The sequence below is a fragment of the Emys orbicularis genome, chromosome 3 (assembly GCF_028017835.1).
Source record: "Emys orbicularis isolate rEmyOrb1 chromosome 3, rEmyOrb1.hap1, whole genome shotgun sequence".
NCBI classification, from domain to species: Eukaryota; Metazoa; Chordata; order Testudines; family Emydidae; genus Emys; species Emys orbicularis.
Genome location: NC_088685.1, coordinates 84,199,316 through 84,221,472, shown reverse-complemented (window position 1 = coordinate 84,221,472; position 22,157 = coordinate 84,199,316). Strand labels below are relative to the sequence as shown.

The 22,157-nt window shown below is 40.1% G+C and overlaps 1 protein-coding gene across 1 annotated transcript in view; it reads right to left on the bottom strand.

Moving 5' to 3' along the window:
- Positions 1–22,157, bottom strand: part of CRYBG1 (crystallin beta-gamma domain containing 1) — a 141,348-nt gene that overhangs the window by 18,372 nt on the left and 100,819 nt on the right. The window contains exons 10-19 of the mRNA XM_065401831.1: positions 20,913–21,039; positions 20,583–20,618; positions 19,853–20,010; positions 18,967–19,093; positions 18,734–18,879; positions 10,583–10,709; positions 10,376–10,408; positions 8,062–8,174; positions 7,588–7,717; positions 4,429–4,568 (exon numbers count right to left, since the gene is read on the bottom strand). Coding sequence (XP_065257903.1) covers positions 4,429–4,568; positions 7,588–7,717; positions 8,062–8,174; positions 10,376–10,408; positions 10,583–10,709; positions 18,734–18,879; positions 18,967–19,093; positions 19,853–20,010; positions 20,583–20,618; positions 20,913–21,039 — 1,137 coding nt within the window. The remainder of the gene's footprint in view (positions 1–4,428; positions 4,569–7,587; positions 7,718–8,061; positions 8,175–10,375; positions 10,409–10,582; positions 10,710–18,733; positions 18,880–18,966; positions 19,094–19,852; positions 20,011–20,582; positions 20,619–20,912; positions 21,040–22,157) is intronic.

Here is a 22,157-nt window from a genome sequence, read left to right as displayed (position 1 = left end):
TAAAGTTTATCGTCTCTGTGGGAGACAAAACTGACTTGTCTTTGTTTACACAGACCCCTGAAGAGGCGAGGAGGCATCAAAGAGACTGGATCACAAAGACAACTTCTTGCCATGATTGCCCCACTAGTAGCCAGTCGTGCAGGTAAGGGAATGCCATATGTCCCTCATGTCTCATCTGGGCTGCTATGACCGTGAACACCTTCATAAAAATCCCTGGTGCTGTCGCTATGCCGAAGGGAAGAACGTGAAACTGGTAGTGTTGGTCCCCCACCTTGAAGCGGAGGAACTTCCTGTGAGACGGATGGATGTCCTCATGGAAGTATGCATCTTTCCTGTCTAGAGCCACAAACCACGCTTCTCCTGGAGGGAGAGAATTATTGATGCCAAAATAATCATCCAGAATTTCAGCTTTCTGATTAATATATTTAGCTGACCAAGATCCAGGATGGACCTCCACAGAGAGGAGGAAATAAGGTGAGGCTGGACGCCCTCTATCGCACCCTTGAGGAGCAAGGAGTCTGCTTCCTGCTGAGGAATCAATTGGTGGGTTGGGTAGGAGGGCGATAAGAAGGGGGAGAGGGATAGCTCAGTGGTTTGAGCATTGGCCTACTAAACCCAGGGTTGTGAGTTCAATTCTTGAAGAGGCCACTTAGGGATCTGGGGCAAATATCAGTACTTGGTCCTGCTAGTGAAGGCAGGGGGCTGGACTCGATGACCTTTCAAGGTCCCTTCCAGTTCTAGGAGATAGGATATCTCCATTAATTCAAATTCAAACTCTATGGAGTATCCATGATGGATGATCTCCAGTACCCAACTGTCTGTGGTGGTCTTCTCCCAACTGTGGGCAAAGAGGGCAAGGCAGTCGGCAAAGATGACGGGCAGCAAGATAGGTGGCATTGAAGGTGGCTCATGGGTGTTGACCCACATGTGAAAAGTGATCCTTGGCCTGCAGCTGGGAGAGGATCACAAAGGTGTCAGTGGCCGGAGCTGAGAAGCGGGCCCTCTGGGACCTCCATCGTTTATGGGGGGGGGAGAGAGGGGAGTTCTGGTGGCTGTTGACAGTAGGGTGGGTAGGCAGCTGTTGTCTAAAGGGCTGCCTCTGGTGCTTGCTACTGGGAGCTGGGGTGTAGATACCCAGGGACTGCAGAATGGATTGGCAATCTTTCAAGGAATGCAGAAACTCACTCGTCTGGCCATTAAAAAGACTGACTTGTCAAAAGGGAGGTCCCCGATGGTGTTTTAGGTCTCCCTCAGGAAACCGGAAGACTGGAGCCAAAAGTCTCTGCGCATAATGAACCCCGTGGTCATGGAACAGGATGCAGTGTCAGCTGCATCCTCCACAGCCTGGAGGGCCACCTGAGCCACCAATTTCCCTTCATCTACCAAGGCCTGGAACTTGGCCGGGTTGTCCACACGGAACTTGTCCTTAAACTCTACCAGCATGCTTTACGTGTTAAAGTCGAACTTAGCCAGCAGTGCCTGGGAGTTAGCTATGTGGAACTGTCGTCCCGACAAGGAAAAGACCTTCCTGTCCAGAAGGTCCAACCTTTTTGACCCCTTGTTTGGTACTTCTGCAGGTATTGATGAGCCTGCTCTGCAGCTGCTTGAACAGCCAGTGAATTAGGGGCTGGGTGCATAAACAGAAAATCGGTCCCTTTGGCTGGCACAAAATAGCATCTCTCAGCTCTTTTTGAGGTGTGGGCACATGTAGCCGGTGTGTGCCGAACCAGCCTGGGCAGTCTAGAACCAGTGTAGCCTTGTTTATAGGAAGGGCCACCCTGTGGCTCAAGGTTCTCCAGGAGACGATGTTGGGGATCCTGGACTTCCTCCAATGGAATTTGCAGGTATTGGTAGCCACCCTCTGTAGAAGGTCTTGGTACCACTGGTGATCATCCAGCAGAGAGAGCATTAAAGCATAACCGCCTCATTCAGTGACAAGGAGGCTCCAGCTGGAACCGGTGGTACAGATTCCAAGTCTTTCTCCTCGTACACTGACAGAGGCTGGCTGGCGCATGGGGGAGGAATGATAAGACTGGCAACGGTGCCGGATGTCTGTGGTAGGGATCCCAAGGGCTCCAATAGGGCCAAAATCTAGACCAATGGACCCCCAAGGAAAGCAGTACCAGGCCTCCCTGAGGGGGTCATGGCCGGGCAGATAAGGGTGCCTTGGCTCTCTGTCTGGGCTCCTGCACGGCAGTGGAGATGTTGGTAGAACTATGTCTTGGGACACCTCTGAGTCAGATGACGGCTCTGTCAGAAACGGCAGGACCGTCGGTAATGGAGGGCCCCAATCTGATGGATGGGGAGAGGGCCTCTCCTGTAACAGCAGTTCATCCTCAGGTGTAGCAACGTCCTGCAGAATGGATGGGCCTGAGAGGAGAGGAGACTGCGAGTAAGGCAAGATCACTTTCTCCGGCGTCAGGAATGTCTCTGTACGTCCTGGAGTCCACAGGATGCCCATGGAGACTCTGGAGGGACCAGGTTTAGTCATCGGAGCTGGCCAATGGGATATGCAGAGCCACACCCATAGACAAGCGCTCCATGCATCCGGGTACTGAGGTCACCAGTGGGACAAATGGATCCTACTTCTTTGCCTTACCCTCCAGGCAAAGCGGGAGGTCCCTTTCGGCGCAGGTTCCAGGGGATCCACACGCAACATCGCACACGACCTGGTATGCCTAAGGAAGGGAATGCATCTCTTATGAGCAGTCCTCTGCAGGGATGTGCTCTTATGCCCTCTAGGGTGTTTCTTACTTTCCTGGTAGGGCTTGTCCTTGGGCTTCGGTACTGGCGGCTCTGCACCATGTCTCATGTTTGGGAGGCAATACCAGTTAGAGGAGGCCGCTGTATGCGGGGGTCTCCCTGGCCAGGATCAGAGTGAATCTGGGGCCTCCTAGTCTCCTCCATCAGGAACTTGCAGAGTCGGCGCTCCTGGGCCTCTATAGTTCTGAGTTAGAAGGACTTACAGATGCCGCACTTTGCCCAGATGTACATCTCACCCAGACAGTAGAGGCAACGTTGATGCTTGACACTGATGGAAAAGGAACAAGGGCAGGAGACACAGTTCTTGAAGCCTGGGACTGTGTGCATAGTCCCAGGTTAGAGAGGGGTTGTGTCCCCCGACCGGGGAGGTTCTGTACTAACTAGACTACACTACACTATACTAAACTATCTTAACTAATCTATAAAACTATGAAAACACTATTTACACAAGTATACAACAACTCTCTGATCGAGATAAGAGCGAAGGAGGAATTGGGGTTCCTACTCAGGTCATGTGGCAGTAAGAGGGAACTGGAGTGACATCAACACACACTGCCCCTAATACCCTCTCTTTGGGGCACAAGAGGACATGCTGCGCATGTGTGGTCAACAGAAGTTGGGAGAAAACTTCCGGACTCAGGTTCATGGCGCACATGCGCACCCTCGTGTGAAATACACATAGGGACCATCACTCGAAGAAGAAGAAGGGACAGATAAGAAGAAAATATCATAATGTCACCATATAAATCCATGATACACCCACAGCTTGAATACTGCACGCAGTTCTGGTTGCCCCATCTCAAAAAAGATATTAGAATTGGAAAAGGTACAGAGAAGGGCAACAAACGTTATTAGGGGGATGGAACAGCTTTCATACAAGGAGAGAATAATAAAGACTGGGACCGGTCATCTTAGAAAAGAGACAAGAAAAGGGGGGATATTATAGAGGTCTATAAAATCATGAATGGTGTGGACAAAGTGCATAAGGCAGCGTTATTTACCCCCCTAACATAACACACGAACCAGGGGTCTCCCAATGAAAGCAATAGGTTGTAGGTTTAAACGAACATAAGGAAGTACTTCTTCATACAACATACAGTCAACCAGTGGAATTCAATGCCGGGGAATGTTGTAAAGGCCAAAAGTATAACTGGGTTCAAAAAAGAATTAGATACATTCATGGAGAATAGGTCCATCAATAGCTATTTGCCAAGATGGTCAGGGTCGCAACCCTATGTTCTGGGTGTCCCTAAACCTCTGACTGCCAGAAGCCGGGACTGGAAAAAGGGGATGGATCACTTGACAAATTGCCCTGTTCTGTTCATTCCCTTTGGATATTCTGACACTGGCCACTGTCAGAAGACAGGATACTGGACTAGATGGACCATTGGTCTGACCCAGTATGGCCATTTTTGTGTTCTTATATCAATATTTTATATGAACTTAAAGCCTGCTTCCTATAAGGGGCAGAGCACCAGTCCAACATAGTCTTCTTGTAGTAAGTAGGCCCCGAGACTCTCTCGGCTCAGTAAATAGAAATGAGGTTAACAATGTATTGCAGAGCAATACTCCAATGGGATATCACTTATCTTCTATTATAAGTATTTTTTGCATTATTTAATGTTTAATTAATTTCCAGAGAAGCAAAAAGTAAATGTAACTTACATGCCACCAAAAACTTGAACAGAGGCTATTCGAGGATTGTATCCTAGAAACTGGAGATTTAAGACTTCTGTAGTAAACTCCATTTTCTTCCCCTTGAAACCTTTCTTTTCAAAGAGGGCTATGCTTGGCTCAGAAAGCTCCTATATTAAAAGAAAGGGTCCTATTTAATACATGTACATCACTCCAGAACATTAAGCCACAAAGACTCTTTGCACTCTTTTGCTTCAAGATTTGAAGATCAGAAATTCCACAACCATTCTTTCTGACCGGCAGCAGCTTACTAAAAAAAACCCAACCCCCACATCACCCATGCACACACTTTTTGCATGCAATAGACAAGTCTATCCTTGTGACAATGCATATGCACAAATTTGTATGTTGCTATGCACACATCAGAATTATGCTTTCAAACAAATTTTAATTAAACTCATTGGATCGATCAGTTGAAAATCACTGGGGAATTCTGATTTTCAAACCCACAAGAAAAAGCAGCTTTAAACTGATCTTGAAGGCCTAAAATGTTGATAGAATCCCCAGCTCTCCCCATGATGCACTGTCTCTCTCTCTCTCTTTCTCTCACACCCCCCCCCCACCTGTCTTGTTTTTAATTCCTCTCATAGGACATGATGCTTTTAATCATTCACTGGACTAAATCCTCAAGATTAATGTTTCTGGGGTCAGATTCATGGCATTCACCCCTTTCCACAGAGTTGTGCTCCAGAAACTAAACTTTGGGGAAGGAGTTGTTTTAGTTATTATATATCTAGCTCTTTTGATTGCAGGGAAAACTTCAAAAATACAAATAGAGTGTAAACCACAACAGTGAGAACTGCCTGTGTCTGCAGAGAGCTGAAACAATAGCTTTGAGAGCTGTGCATTGCCCCATTCATTTCAAACAGTGCCCTGTGAACTCCATGTTTCCGTGGTTTTTCATGACTCAGGAGCAGCCACAATTGCACATACCCCCTATGAGTATAAGAGCAAGCAAGTCAGCTGGAAGTTTTTAAATCTACCACTCTTACTTTATTGTGCTGTACAAAATCGGCACCCAAATCCATGATAGTTTACACATGTACACATACATCTAGATATGTCACCGAGTTACTAATTAAAAATTATCTGACAGCACCCAATTGTGTTTACACACTTCCCAGTGGAAGAAAGAGGACATGGTCCCTTGCCCTAAAGAGCTTACAAGGTCAGAGATGACACCGGAAGGGCATCAGAAGATGGTTAGGATTTACTAATCAACGATGCATTATTCAGAAGATGCTAATGCACAGCATGATGGAGCAAAGATTTTTTTGGATAAATAACTTTACTGACCTACAGGGAAATTATCAAGAATAGCTATAGGATTTAAGAACACAGGGCTCAGTGGCTTTCAAAGAGGATTGTGCTCCAAAATCCCTTAGATGCTTTTGAAAATTGGCCCCTTATTTCTTGTATGTGTCTCATTAGAAGGCATTTGAATGAGGCAAAGGTAGTGGCCTGATGCATTAGGTTCTACGTGTGTAGAAGTTGCATGTGAAAAAATGTAGAAACGGTTATGGGAGAAGCAGGCAAATGGGGTATTGAGATGAACTGGGATCATTGGAAGCGTGGCAAAAAATATGACCAGAAAAATAAATACCTGATATAGAAATCTTAAAGCTTTGCAGAATTATGAAAACGAGCTTTACACAAACACACATTTTTGTCTGTTGCTTTTTACTCTGTATATTGGTTTGCAATAACACAGATACTATCAAGTAGAAAACTTGAAAACTTGCCTTGCCCAGCTCATCATCCCATCAATGAGTTAACCTCTATGGAGAAGTAAGCAGCAGCGTACGGAAGCAAATTATAAAGCATGGAATTGCTTTATACTTATCTACTAAGCCTCACATGACCTTTGGTAGCACAAACCTTAGTGGTGTTTATGAACTTTAACAATCAATGGCTACCATTTGTTTGTTTTGTCAACAGAACACCACTGTTCTCCTTCACAAAGTACAAATTTCCAAGACTGAGTTTAACCTTCTACAGTCGAAACAGGCATATAAAATACAACGACAGCTTACACTGCCATGTATAAAAGCTCTCTACAGACTAGACTATTTTAATTAAAGGTTGAGAACAACCATTATGCATGTCCAGGACCACTCTTTCTTTATTTTTAACAGTATCTGCATCAGCAGCATGGCAATGGAGTGCAGAAAGTATGGCACATCTGGGGGAGGCTCTTTTCCTGAGTTTATATTGTACCTCAAAAGGCACCATAGGGACTAGTAATGACAACTAATACTGGTTCTCTTTAGAGCAATAACAATATTGTCAAAGAGTTACGTGAGTATAATAATAGCCAAACCCAATGAAAAGGAGCAACAGTTTACTTTTTCTCTTCTAAAAATAGTACAAACAGCTGGTAGTAGTAGTTCTAGCCTATCATTGGATTCTTGACTACATTTTGTTTAAATTTATGTTAGCTTTAAAACGTATTCGCATGATTCTGCAAATGATCTATTGTAATGATCTATCATAGGACTGAGTAAACTCATAATTGACCCATTAAAGAGTAAAAAATGCAAATTAAAATGACATTTGATTTCTCATTTGCTATTAAAATGTTATTTCCTATTTGCTGGCACCAGAATAATAATAATTAAAAAAAGCTTATAAATTCCATATTGCCATAGAGATATAGAATTCTGATTTTTGAATACATGAGGTGCTGAATCTTCTTTGGAAGAATGAACCACTGAGTGAACAGGAATGGAATTTTCATGATTATGACAACTGCATTTTATAAATTAATTTAGTTCTGAAGTTGCATGGTTGAATTCCACTTTTTATGCACATACAGCATGGACAGCAGCAGGGAAGCTTCTCCACATTGCCCCACCAACATGCTTGAACCCTAACTTGGAGATGAACAGCAGCAAAAAGTAGCAATTCAGTTGCTCTGCCTATGGCATTCTTGACTCCTTTACTACGACTGCTATCAATAATGATGGCAGTTTTTGGTTCATGCTCTGAGACCCATAAACTCATTACGCATAGCTACTGAATAGTAACAACTTGTCCCTGTACCATTTGTACTTCACTGTCCTTTATATGGTTGCAAAAATGAGAAGTTAAATACTCCTACTATGTGTGTATTTATTCAGTTATCCTTACAATGTTTATAACATGTAGAGATTTAAGTCTTGTTTGGGGTGGACATCCCATTGCAGACAGATTAGAATAGGTTCCTTCTTCTAACACATACTGATTACCAGAGAAATCTTCTTTATCATATGCAATCCAACTGCAGGAAGAGAAGGAAAAATCTGATAACTAAATATTCCACTCATAACCAAAGTTCTGTCAATGCTTCCCAATATTCCTTAGCATGTAAACAATCATTTTAATCACTCTTTGAAATATTTTAGCAGAAGTAAGCTACTGAGAGAAACATGACAAACTTCAGAGGTACTGGAGAGTTAAAAATTCACATGATGAATTTCAAAATGTTTTCCTTCCATTTAACTCCACAGTTGGTATGTGAAACTGGATCCTTCACCTATTTCCAATTTCAGAAAGTTGTAATATTTTTATTTTAAAAATTTTACCGTTTCAGTGATTTTGCAATAATCATAATTCCATGCTTACCTGCCGCCCAAAACTTTTGAAGACTTTGTAGCAAATGAATCGTCAATATAATTGGTATTTTTCTCAAATATTTGGCTGTTACCTTTGAATTCTGGCTCTGAAAATAGCTGGACCTTTAAAATTATAATGTATATATTAAAAGGATATTGTATAATAATGCATTCAGCACCCTTTAATTAGATAAGTCAAACATTATTTCCATCCATGGTTATATTCAAATGAATTAAAAAACCCAGAATCCTTCGGTTTTGCAATATTAACATATTTTATTATCCACAAATTACTTTTCTGAAAGACTGCCAGGTAACCAGATTGAAAAATTACTTTCTGCAGTAAATCATTCAGCAACATACAAAACAGTTCAACAATTACTAGTAAACAGAGATAGACTGTTTAAATATCTGCCAGAGTAGATTTTTAAAACTTCCTTGTAAAGCAAGATGGTAAATGGTCTATCAAACTTATCTGTCCTGGTTCTTTAATCAATTTAATCTTAGAAATACATATTCCCTTCCTCATCCATATCATACGACCTGATTTCTCAGAATATAAAAGTGTTGTATAAACTTTGTAAGGCACTCAGATACCACGATGATGGGTGTGGTATAAATTCCCAGATTAGACAGATAGTATTTGCACTGCTAGGGCTATAGTTGTCTCAACACATATATTACAAACCCCTTTATCTTGTTTAAAATTTCACCCTAGGCTGAAAGCCACACACACATTTGTTGGGTTTTTTTTTCCATATTCATTACTGTAGGAGGATAGTTGATCCAATAATTAAACCTGATCACACAGAAATCATCCTTATAATAATAATTATGCCAAATTTATTCACACTTAAAACAGGTACATGTCCAGGCATGTAGAGATTTTCCACAACAGGAATATAATGTACAACATAATATATCCCCGAACAAAACATAGGTCCAGTGTTTCTTTATTCACTTAAGAATCTGTTTAGATATATATAATATGCAGGTGTAGACAATTTTTCAAAAATATGCATGGGGCTGGGCAATAAACAGCCTTGAGGTATTTCTTTCCCCAAAAGCTACAGACAGCTGTATTCAGCAAGGCTTTGGCAAGGCACAATATCAGTTAAGGATGCAAATCATATTAAACAAGGCTTTTTTCCCCCACAGGCTCATAACTTTGTGCTATATTTACCATTTAGGCTGAACTTTTTCAAGTTTCATCTGTGCATGATTTTTTTTTTTATTAAAGGAAGGATGAAAACATACACTTTTCCCATTGTAAAAAAAAAATAAAAAATCTAAAATCTGTAATCTCACTAAACAGATAAGTATCCTCTGCATATTCAGAGTCATATCTCCTTGCATCAGTGACAAAAAGTAAGATTTTAGTACTCTTCAAACCATGATAGCCCTATAGATCTATGAGAGAGAGTGACCTAGATTCTCTTGTAGCTTGCATACCATCAACAGAGCTGTTAACTAAATTCTAACTGCAGGGCTATTTCTAACCTCATTACCCTCAGATTATGGTCTGCTACATCTGTGTAACTCCACTGAGGACATAATTTGAGAGCAATAATTTGGAGGTTGCAAAATTGTGAATGAGGGTACTAATCCATCAAGCTATTTTCAAGATGCTGAAAAAAGTTGAAACACACAAGTAGCAAAGGAAGAGTTAAGACTGATCAGGCACATTACCTACTGCCAAAGGCAAGTTTTTTCTATGTTCAACAAGCAATATTAGCTAACACTATACTTTATTTATGGATAGAAGGGGTTTCTATTTAACCCCCACTTTTTCATTCACTTCTAATATTTTTCTTTTGAAGTTTTAACCTGGTGGGCGCTGAATCCATGAGAAGAAATGGTGTTAATTTCTGAATATTAACACCGCATTAAGTCCACAGAAATCAGGAAATGCTGTATTAACTCTGCATTTCCTGATTCCTTTGCTTAATTTTTAAACATTTGCTATTGCACCAATAACCCCTTTGCTCCTGAACTTTTTAAATGCTTGAGGGTCAGGAAATTGGGTAAACAGCAGCAGGGTGGACGAGCGGACGGGGAAAGCTAAAGCAGAGATGGGGAGCTGAAGATAACCGAGTCACAGAACATCAACTACTCCCATAAAAAAAGAACACACTGACACAAAACTATTAGTATTTACTGAACATTACAGGTTTTCTTGAATTTGACAGGATGTAGTAAACACCACTCCATTCAATTATTTTGGCATCTTAGGCATTTGCTCAAGAATGACCGCTTTTTAAAAATGTATGTACATTATACACACTAGAATATATTTGTTTTACAAATTTAGAGAAGGGCCTTACCTTAAATTTCCCCATTTGGCTATTGATGGTATCCTAAAATGTTTGGAGAAAAAAAAATATTAAGAGTGATGAAATAATGCAAAAGCATTCAAAACCTTACAGCTTTAAGAACCTAAGCAAATCTAAATTTCATTAGAAAATAGGAGAAATAGCTACAATCATTTGGCAGAAATGTATGAAATGTAATAATACAAAAAGTTTCCTTACCACAACTATGGGCTGAACTGAAGAGATCTTACTATTCTTGCCTCCCCAGGCCTCAATGCTGGGATACAGTCCTTTATCAAGGATGTACTGTTCTCCTGTAAAGTCAGGATTCTCATAGACTACCCACCTGAATAAACAGATACCAAAAACTTTTTCAAAACACTGGTGAATATTCATTATTGTCTTAATGTAAGTTTTAAGAACATAAGAATGTCCATACTGGGTCAGACCAAAGGTCCGTCTGGCCCAGTATCCTGTCTTCTGACAGTGGCCAATGCCAGGTGCTTCAGAGAAATGAACAGAACAGGCAATCATCAAGTGATCCAAGAAACAGTTAATGTTACTGATATTTCCAAAGGGCAAATGTATGCCTAGCACACTGTTAAAAAACAAAATTAAAGAAATAGTACATTGCATCAACAATTTTAGCCCCCCAGTACCATTAGGTGCTCAGCCCCTCCTGCTACCACAGGTTTCGCTGAGAGCAGTGGGTGTTCAGCACTTTGCAAGCAGCACTCGGAAACATACAATATGGGGGCCTGATTTTGCAACAGGCAACTCAAAAGAGCCATATATGGTTTGCACTTCAAAAATCTATAGTCATAACAGTCATGCTTTCGCACCATGGATATACTGTTTATGTATCAAGATTTTGGGGAAAACAAAAAACAGAAGAAATTTCAACACTCTCTTCAAATTAGCTACCGCAAGCCACATGATGCTCTATGTATTTTATGTGGCAAGATGCTCATTTGTTTTGTCCCTGATCAGAGAGAATATTTTGAGGTGTTTCAAATCTAAAGCTTTTATTATGTTACTATGTCTATAATTTTTATTTATTAGCTTAGCTTATTTATTTCTTAGCTCATCTCTTGTAAAATGTGAGGATGTTTGGAAACAAATTTTTGCATGATGAACAAAGCATTAAGGATACTCTGCTACGATAATGCATTTCATAAAAATGAACCTGATTGAAGAGGATTTTTTTTTACATGACATCACACCTAATCAAAAACATTTGGCTCGTTTGCAAAAGTCTGCTAAGGTAAAGTGTCCTTCCTGCTAGGAAATATGCCACCAAAGGGAAGGACTTTTTCCCCACAAAACTAAATGCTAAAACGAAGTGAAATATCTTAACAGATTCAAAGGTTTTAAGGTTGCATGGGATCATGATGAGTCCAACCATATGCATAGAAAAGACCATAGAATTTCTACATCAAGCCCCTAACTTCTAGTTCAGCTAGAACATATGTTCTAAAAAGACATCCAAACTTGATTTAAAGAATTCAAGTGATGGGGAATCTACCATATCCCCAAGCAAGTCGTTCTGGTGGTTAATTACTCTCACTGATAAAAATGTGTAACTTATTTGTTATCTGAATATATTTAGCTTCATTTAATCTTGTTATGCATTTGCCTGCAACATAAGGAGCCTCTACTATTAGAGGTCTCCCCACGATCTAAGTACTTTCCGCTCTTAACCTTCTCTTTGCTATAAGCTAGATAGATGGAATTTCTTTAGTCTCTCTCTGTAAGGCAGGTTTTGCAGACGTCAAATAATTTTTTAACTTTTTCCTGAACCTTTTCCCATTTGTCAATATTGTTTCTAAAGTGCAGAGACCAGAACTGGACACAATATTCGAGTAACAGTCCCACTAAAACTGTATGCAGGGATAACAACATTGCCCTACTTCTATCAATATTCTCCCTTGCTTATACATCCCAAAATTGCATTTGCTCTCTTAGCCATCTCATCACACTGAGTTCATGCACTGAAACCTACTTATAGCTAAGACTTTCCTCCCCAAGAATTTCACCATTTCACAATGTCCAGAACAGCAATTTTCATACCATAATGCGTTAAAATAATATGGAATTTTCATTTTACTTCACTGTAAATCAACTTTCACTATATACAAGAAGTTCACCATAAGAGGACATCCCTGGACTGAAGAACAGATTCTACTGACAAGGTTATTATTCAAAGCACAAGGAGCCTGATTCTCAGCAGCTGTAAAGTGGGACAGCTCCACTAACTTCAATGAAACTTCAATGATTTATGCCAGCTGAGGATCTGACATGAGGAGTACAAAATTCATTAAAATACATAAAACTGGTACTCAAGCTTTGTATGATTTGTCCACCGTGAACACATTCTTATAATCCTTCATGTTACCTCTCCTTCTGACTCATGTATAAATGAGTCTTTTAACATGTTATTCACTAATAATTTAAGGCATATTCCAGAACACACACCCAAGTCATTTAAAAACTACTTAATCAAAATGACATAGGTATGTATGGTAAACTAACCACAAAGTTAAAAATGTTTGAAGTGTGCATACTATACCTGTAGGTCACACATGCCAGAAGCTTTGAAAATGAAACTGCCTTTCAATTATACAAACATCTGGATATCACTAAACTTCATGAATAATCCTAACAATTTTTTTTAAAATGACGTCAAATTATATTTCAATTATTTCAAACTATATTTACTACCATGAAAATAAATATTTGTGATATTAAATTTAAGTGAGAGTGTTAATACATGCCAGATCCCCCTTGAGCATCTCTCTCCATACTATGCAACACCACTCTATCTCCATCCTCCACCTGCTTAAAGAGGGCTGTATGCTTCAACACATCAGCGGGTAGCACTACCATGGTATCACATGAAGTATCCAAGAACCATAGTCCTAATTCAAGAAAGCATCCCTATTCAAAGCAGCATTTTATCATATGCATAAAGTTAAGCACATACTTAAGTCCCAATGAAGTCATTGGGACTTGAGCAAATAGGTGCTGTCCTTAACAGGAGGGGACTTACGCATGTGCTTAAGTGGTTTTCTGAATCAGGGCCCATTTGTGGCTTTACAGATCAAAACCAACAATTTTAAGATCACTCAGAAACCAGCTGGAAGCCAGTGCAAACAACTGCACGGGAATAACATGATAATAATTGGAAGTACTTCTACAACCATATTCTGTACCAGCTGAAGCTTGACTGGTCTTCAAGTATATCATTCTGTAAGGTGCATCACAGTAATCCAGTCTCAAAATAACAAAGACCTGCATAACTGGGACAAGGTCTGCGTGCAAAAGAAAATGTCACAACCTCGTTTCCAAGCACAGCGTGAAAGAAAGTACACTGCAGCTACTGTATTTGGATAGCCAGAAGTAGCTGGGGATACAACATGAACCTCAGGTTGCAAACCTGAATGAAAAAATGAAGGTACATACTCTCTCAACTGGAGGAGCTAAAAATCTCTACCAGTTCTGGTTGCTTTCTCCATTCCATAAGCTGTCATTATTTAGGCTGAGCCTCTGCCAGGCAGCTTTCATTCCAGCCCCAATCTTAGCTAGACACTGGATATGTCAAATGGCACCATCCAAATCAGATGAAACAGAGACCCAGGGAGGGGTGTCATCTGCGTACTAATGCTATTGCAGCAGGCAATACCCCATATCCCTAACAGCTTCTTACACACACAGTAGGAAGTGTGACAAAACAAAATCCTGTGGAACCCCAAAAGAGACCACTTGGGACAGATGAGCCACTGAAATGCAACTCCATCTACTCTTGCTAGTGTCTGCAGTCATGTCAACAATACTTTTGGGGCCAACAGATGATCTAAAAGAACCATAATGGATAACTGAATGAGAATTGTGGATACCTGGGACAGCTCAGGATTAGGTCCTATATCCCGACAACAGTCTGTAATAAAAACCGCTTCTCAGTAGAACTAACCACTTCTTAAGCCTTCTTGCAAGTTCATTTTATTCGGTAAAGAAGGTCAGATCCACACTGTACAGTACACTAATTACTTGAAAATTAGGAAAAAGTAGTCAAATTAAAGGAGCACTGCATAGTTAACAAATGTTTATGGGAACTGGGACTGGGGGAGTTTTTATCTAAATTAAACAAAGGACCAGAACCAAATTTACTCTTGGTCAAAGACCTAAAGTCAAGTTTAATGCAATTAACATTTGTATTTTGCAAAATAAGTTAATTTCGATTATTTCTTAAAACAAATAGTGATTGAGCTTGACAAGTAAAAACTAAACAGGAAATCAGAAACACTGTACACTCACAAGAAGCTTCTTTTAGTATTTGTTTAAACTTGTTTTATGGATGTTACCTTTTGCCACTAAATGCTTCCATTTTCTGACAATTGAAAAGATGCCAACATGGAAGTAGATATCAATGCTGACTTAAGAAAGCAAAGTGGCTCTTTTAGTTTACAAAGATTTTCCTTTCTTCAAATGACAAAATAATTATTTCCTGGATTTTCTAACAAACTATGCTGGGATGGTTTCTGGAAAATTTCTGAAGAATGAAACTAGTAATGATTTGTTGTAAAAGTATGCAGTAAATTGTGATGTTTTATTCCAATTTGTTTACAATACAATATATGCAAAAGTGAACGTAATCCTTAGAAACAAGCATGTAGTGTTTGAAAATAGTATAGCTAAAAACACATTATGTAATTCTTGAAAAAAAGTCACTGAATTGTTCACATCTTTGTTAAAAATTTACATTTTCATCTAAAAAGATATCAGATGAGCTATGTAAAAATTTAATAAACAAAAATTTACTGCATCTATGGCATACCAGCCTATTTAATGGTATTTTGCAATCTAAATTGCTCAGAGAATTGCTAGTTGATAATGACTGCACCTTTAAATGGGGGTAGAGGGGCACTGTCTGGCTTGCTGGTGAAGAGGCAATAGCTCTTTACGGCCAGGAGGGGGAGCAAGGAACAGAAGCTGCTGCAAAAGGGGGAGTGGGTCAGTGTGGCGACGCTGACTCATCCCCAGGGACCAGAAGGGCTTGGAAGTTCAAAAGAGGCAAGTCTGGCAGGAGAAGCCCCTTTTCCTCAGACCAGGCGGAGCAGCACCCACTCTGCCTCCCCTTGAGGGGGCAAAATACCAGGTTTGGTCAGGACCTGCTGTGGGCATCAAGCAAGCCGCTCCTTTCTAAGGGAGCTGGGAAGGAATTTTTCCCTCACCACCAGATTGGCCTAGGTGTAGTAGGGGGGTTTTCACCATCCCCACAGCCGGTTCCAGGGGGGCTTTGTCGGGGTGAGTAGGGAAGTTAGGCTGTGATGTTGCAACTCATTATACAAGTGTGGGGAAGATGTCTAGTGCAGATGCTCCACAGGGAAGGGACAGAGTGACCAGATAAACGGCTTGGTAAAGGACTTAAAAAGGAGGTGTTTGTTAAAGGAGTGGAATGGGAGAGGGGAGTTAAGGGCTCCCATGTCTGGTATGGCAGGGAGCCAACCCCTTCTCTTATAGTGCACCTTAACCCTTGTTTGGGGGAGAAATGGTAAGGTCCCAGCAATGGGTTGGCTGAAGGACAAGGATGGAAAAAGATGGGGGCTGGCAGAAGCCCCCAAGGTAGATAGTGAATGAACATGGAGATACCTGCACTGTTCCCTTTTATCTGCCGGGTAGTCCCAGACATCGAATAATAGAGTTGCGGCCTGATTAAAATCATATCAAGTGTTTCCTGACATTCTCTCGGCATAGCTGGACAATGGGGTCTTTGGTTACAGATTCAAATTTGGAAGGGGTTCTTGACTGAAAGCTGTTACGATATACTGTCTGTTCAGTGGCCTGTGTGAAATGAAATGGTAGCTTTGCATTCTTAGTGTGCAAATGTCCCTATCTTTGCAAATGACACCTTAGTCTGCTGTCTCAACAAATATATTAAGGATTCAATGGGCCTGGAGACTGAACGGCACACTCTTCAATTAAATGGTGTGGTTCTTCCAGGTTTTCAGATCTCAGGCAAATGAGTAAAAGTGTGTGGCGCTTGTACTGCCGCTGCCCAGCTGTAACAGTTCTGCGGGGTAGGACAAGTTGACTTTCCAAAGCAAGTAAATTCAGCAGCTTTCATGGACCCCGTATTTCAGCACCTTACACACCACCACCATAAAACAACTGATTTTTTGGGCAAGGGAAGAATTACAATTTGTGCTCCCAAATACATACCTAACACTTTACAGAACAAATATTCATTACAAATATGGTTTGGTTTACTGAACATTATTTTTTATAAAAATTTCTGCAATGTCCTTTTGAAATATTAATACTTTAGCAGTTTAAAGAATCCTGTGGACACCATATAGCCCATATGAAAAAATATGAAACACTACAAAAATAGAATGGTAGTCCTTTGGTAAGAGCCCATGCTACCTGAATTAACTGTTCATTATTAGGAAGCATTTATTTAAAAGAATGGAACATGCAGGGGAGAGATTGCAGGAGGAGGTGGCAGCAATTAGACACGATAAAAAAAATAACTTATAGCTACCCCTGCCAATCCATAATTCTTCACTTAAAGTCTTCACATCTGAGGTCAACAATATTATTTTTTCCCCAAGAAAATATGAGTAACAAAAATGGTCAGAAGCTAAATATCCGGAGTCCCTTCTTTACTGTAACAGAGATCAGACTTGCTGTCCCAATAGTTGTGCAGAGGCTGTGATAGGAGGTCTTCACCCTGTCTTCTTCAGCCAGGTTACGGTGGGAGGAGACTGCCTCCCATCTTACTCCCCTGTGTACCCAAGAGTACAAAAGGGGCTCAGTGGATGCAAAGACTGCCATGTAAAAAGGGCTGCCTTAGGAACAATGTTTGCAGATAAGTCAGTGAGTGTGAACCTGCAGCCCTTACTCTTGCAAAACTCGCACTGAAATATCAATAGGAGTTCTGCCTTCATAAAGACAGTGCAGGGTGAGGTTTAGGGTGGGGTCCTTCAATGAGAGTTAGCTATATGTTGTGGAGGGAGAATCAAGCACCAAAGTGTCTGAAATTCCTTCAGTGCTATCACTCACATTAATTCTGTGTATCTTGGAACATGCCGCCTAACACTTGTCTGTCTTTCCAAAACAAACTGCTGTAGAAAATACTAGTCCTAGCAAGGGTTTAGCCTGAAGGTCTCATCACAGAGCAATTATATCTTCAGAGGAAACTTTGGTTCAAAGTCTCATTCTGTACTAGCAAAAAAGAAAAAGCACATCAGAGTGAAAATAAATCCTAATGCAATTTTTATTTTATTCTCACTTAGCAACTAAAATCAAAATATTTTACTTGAGCTATCAAAATGGCTCTAAGCCGCCCTACAGTTACATGTGATCAGACTGAGTAGGAGGATGTTTAGAATTTGTCATGCTACTTGTTGGGCTCAGAAGCCTCATGAGGAAAATCCTCCCTGTAGCGAGCCCCAGTGAAAAATATCTGGAAAAGATGAGGAAAAGTAGCAACTCAGTAAAGGAAGCTAGAGTCAGGCTTTTACACATGCCATTGGAAGTACCACATGCTTTCTGAATCTTCAAGCATGCATTCACTAACAGATGATTTAGCTACTAGTCTCATTTTAGTGACAATATAATATTAACTCATTATGTAGCACCACAAAATTAAACTGAGTCCTCTAAGCACTATATGAATATGTTTGATAAGGATTCATAATAATCTGAATTGCAAGTAGATAAATTTACCTTATGCATACCATAAAGAAAAACAAAAATCCAAACTGAACAGGATATTTCCCAACAAAAATAAAATATTCACTATGAAAAAGTATCCTGTTCCAAAGATGTGCTAAAAAACACAAATCTATTATGGCCCATATCACAACATCACACAAATGCCTTCCAAGTATTTATCCTCACAACACACCTGTGAACTTGGTAAATATTATCCCCCATTTTACAGATAGGGAACTGAGGGACAAAGTGATTACATAATTTGCCTCAGGTAAAACACATGAAATTTTGGTCAGAATAGCAAATTAGTCCCAGAGCAATTCTGCTGTATAACAGCTTAAAAAATTCTACAACGGCATCCTATCCTCTGATGAACAGATAATTTACACACATTCATCATTTGCAAATCAATAGGCCAGTGTTTCCTAAGAACATTCGGTCTTGTTATAGGAAGAAAATAAATTTCATAGTACATTTATTTACAAACAGCCACATTCTTCTTTGTCCTGTGTAACCACAGATAGGGAATTATATTCGCATAAGGATTTCTTCACAGATATTAAAAGCAGAGAACAGTAAAACATTAAATTATTTGCTAATTTATTCTAAAAAGAATCACTAACAAGGAAAAATGTAATTAAGAATATCACTTACACTCCACTTAAAACATGTATGGATTGTGTCCTCAGTCCATATCCAGTGTCTCTCAAATTGGAAATAATTCCTAATACATTAATACTGGAACCTTTAGTCCCAAAGTCTTTTTCACTGTACATTATCATGTGGGGGTTTGTGAAATCCTGTTGAAGCAAACAAAAATAAAGGAAAATGTAATAAAACGTTTCACTGCACTCAAGTAGCAAATATTAGATCTTCTTGGAACTTACACCTAGAATAGGTCGCAGCGACTGAAGCTCTTCACTGTAACCACCCCAATCTTTCCATTCCTGGTACTCGCCTTCTTCCAGCAAATACTGATGACCTGCAAATCCTGGTTTCTCGTAAGCAAGCCAACTAAATATTGGGTGGGGGAAAAAAAGCACATGAGAATGGAACCTTGCCACTAAACACAGAGCTGAATTTATCCCATAATCCTTCAAAACAACAATACTGAGCTAAGACAGGTGAATTCTTTTTAGAAATATAAGGAACTCCTGAACTTTGGCCCTGTTGAAAGGAAGCTATCTTTTTAATCAACCCAGACGGAAAAGGGTAAGTGAGATAAAATCTGAATAAAATAAAACCTTTTCCTAGGATAAATGAAACGAGGAGCCTTAGGTTCAAAGTTCACCACAGGGTGACTATTTGCTTGGCACACCAGAGAGGGAGGCTCCCTTGTTCTCAGGGTGTACATGTGTAGTACCTAGTGTAGGTTAGAGAAGCCTGTGGTGCTGCTCTAACCTACACCGGCTGCAGGAGTGCATGCTCTAGCAATTACCTCCTTTTTACTTATGGTGGAAATGGGGTAAGGTGGCAGCACAGGTGCTGGGGGCACCAGCCCTGCACAGCCAAGAGCTCCCCATACCAGGGGAAATCTCAGCTAGCCAGATCTGGCTGCTTTGTGATGACAGAGCGCCCCTAGAGGTCTAGAATGCACCACAGAATCTAGTTATTTGCATTGATCTAATCCAATGAAAGAGCTATGAGGACAAATACAGCAACTGTACATTGCATCTTATCTGGTGCAATTTCCAACACTATGGTGTTATTATTTGCACCAGCCTTTCCTTCATTCTGCAATTAGAACTGTTTGTGGCATTTTCCTCTACTTACACTCCTTCCAACACTTTTATGGACCCCACTGATATAAGTGGCAGTGTCTTATTTCCTCCAGATTCTTCTTTTTGCTTTTCTTCCTCAATAAGAGTGAGTATTTCTGATTCCAGTTTCATGTGTTTACCTTCGAAGAAAGGCTTCTCATAAATGATTACCTTTAGCAAAGATGAGATAAAGTGGCAGTTACTGAAAAAGTGCATTAGTTACAAGTTTTGACAGGTTTCAGAGTAGCAGCCGTGTTAGTCTGTATCCTCAAAAATAACAGGAGTACTTGTGGCACCTTAGAGACTAACAAATTTATTAGAGCATAAGCTTTCGTGGGTTGTAAATTTGTTAGTCTCTAAGGTGCCACAAGTACTCCTGTTATTTTTGAAGTTTTGACAGCAGATTGACTTTAGGTGCATAGCACAAAATGAACGAAGGATCAGACTATGAAACTAATCGGTGGGTCTCTATACTGGCTCAGGGGTCTGCCCTAATATTTATTATCCAGTCACTGTATAAGTGAGTGCTGTGCCATCATACACGTAATTAGTGACTGGTATCAGATATGACAAAAGTTGCAGTATCACTGTGTTTCAGCACCATGCATACACAGCCCAGCCACCATACCAGTACTCATGACATCACCACGGTAAATTAGTTTGTATGTGTTTGGTTGCCATGTTTAAAAGAGCTGGTCTCATAGTGATTAAATTAAATGTAATATATCAACTGTTTTTTTTACCTTTGGCTCTTCAATGGATTCAACTTTGCGGCCACCCTAAAAAAAAATTACAAAAATAAAAACTTGTTTGTAATAAATTTACATATGTATAACTATTTTACAAAAAACAGTCTTCTTTAAGATGACTTTTTTCAAAGTCCACAATATCAAAGTCAAGAAAATTAAACACTGATGGGTGCAATGAAGGATAAGAGTCCAAAGACCTTTAAACAGCACTGTATACTACTATGAAAGTCATTAAATATGATGTTTTATAGTTTATTTTTGTGAATCTTGCAGAGTCTTGTGACACTAATGTTATTGTTAACATACTAGCTCTAATTATTTTACCATTTTCAAGGGTTTCAAGGACCTAATGTATGCTTCCTTCTTCTCCCAAAATGATAAGTTAGAATATTCACCAGGCTCCAACATTAAAGGGATTCCCTGGAAACCAGGTTCTTCAAAAATTAGCCATCTAGATTAAGACAAAAAAAAGTTAAATAGTTCAGTGTTTCTGAATTACAACAAACATCAATGTAATGCTCATACAGTATCTTACAACAGAGGCCATTACCCATTAAAAGAATGTAAATACAGGACCACATTTATCATCATTCCACCAGCCTGAGAACAGATATGTTAGCACGCACTTCTGACTGTGCAGGGTCCAGTCTGGTCTGCTCTGGTCTTCTCCTGTCGACATAGCTACCACCTGTCGGGGAGGTGGATTAACTATGCTAACAGGAGAGCTCTCTCCCATCAGTGTAGAAGCGTCGTCACGTAAATGCTACAGGGGTGCAGCTGTACCAGTGCAACTGTACTGATGCAGCGTTTTAAGTGCAGACCTGCCCTCCCAATGGTTCTGCGCTTGTTTGCAGGATTAGGGCCTAAGGAATTTTCACAATAGTTAACATATGTTTGGGGATTTGACCCTGTGTTGTGTAACAGGAGTTTCAGGCAATGTCTGAAGTCTGGAGAGTCAAGCCTGTATTATTGTCTATTTATTGGAGACATATTTTTGTATTTAAAAATAGATTACATGGGTACAGGATTGATTTTTTTTAGTGGGTTAAAGAAGATCCTCACCAACCTAGAGCCAGATTCAATGCAAATACTATCCAGCTTTCATGACATCAGACAACTGCAGATTTTTTGTTTGTTTTGGTTGGTTTTATTTTCCCAACTATTCATTAAGAAGTTCCAATAGCTCAGAAACAAGACCCAAGTATTTTCACAATCAGCAGTTTCTTGGTTCCAAGCACAAAGTAGCTTTCCTGAATTTTGCCACACAGGACAAGTGACATGGATTAGTGAATGTTTTGTGGCACAGAGGAGTTCTTTACCAGTAAATGCAATCTCAGGTCTAACTGCAGATAACTGAGAAATTTTGGCTATTTGGCTCTTTACATCTTTCCCAAAGTAGAGTATCTATACTGTTAGATTTGTCTCTGCTTTACTGCATCCTCTTCAGCACTTGGCATAGAAAGAATACAGCATAGATTGACCTTCTTCTTGTCCATTATTTGCATTTTTATAAAACCATTAATCATCACTCTCAGACAGTCTAAATGCAAGGCTTACAAGGATGCTTCC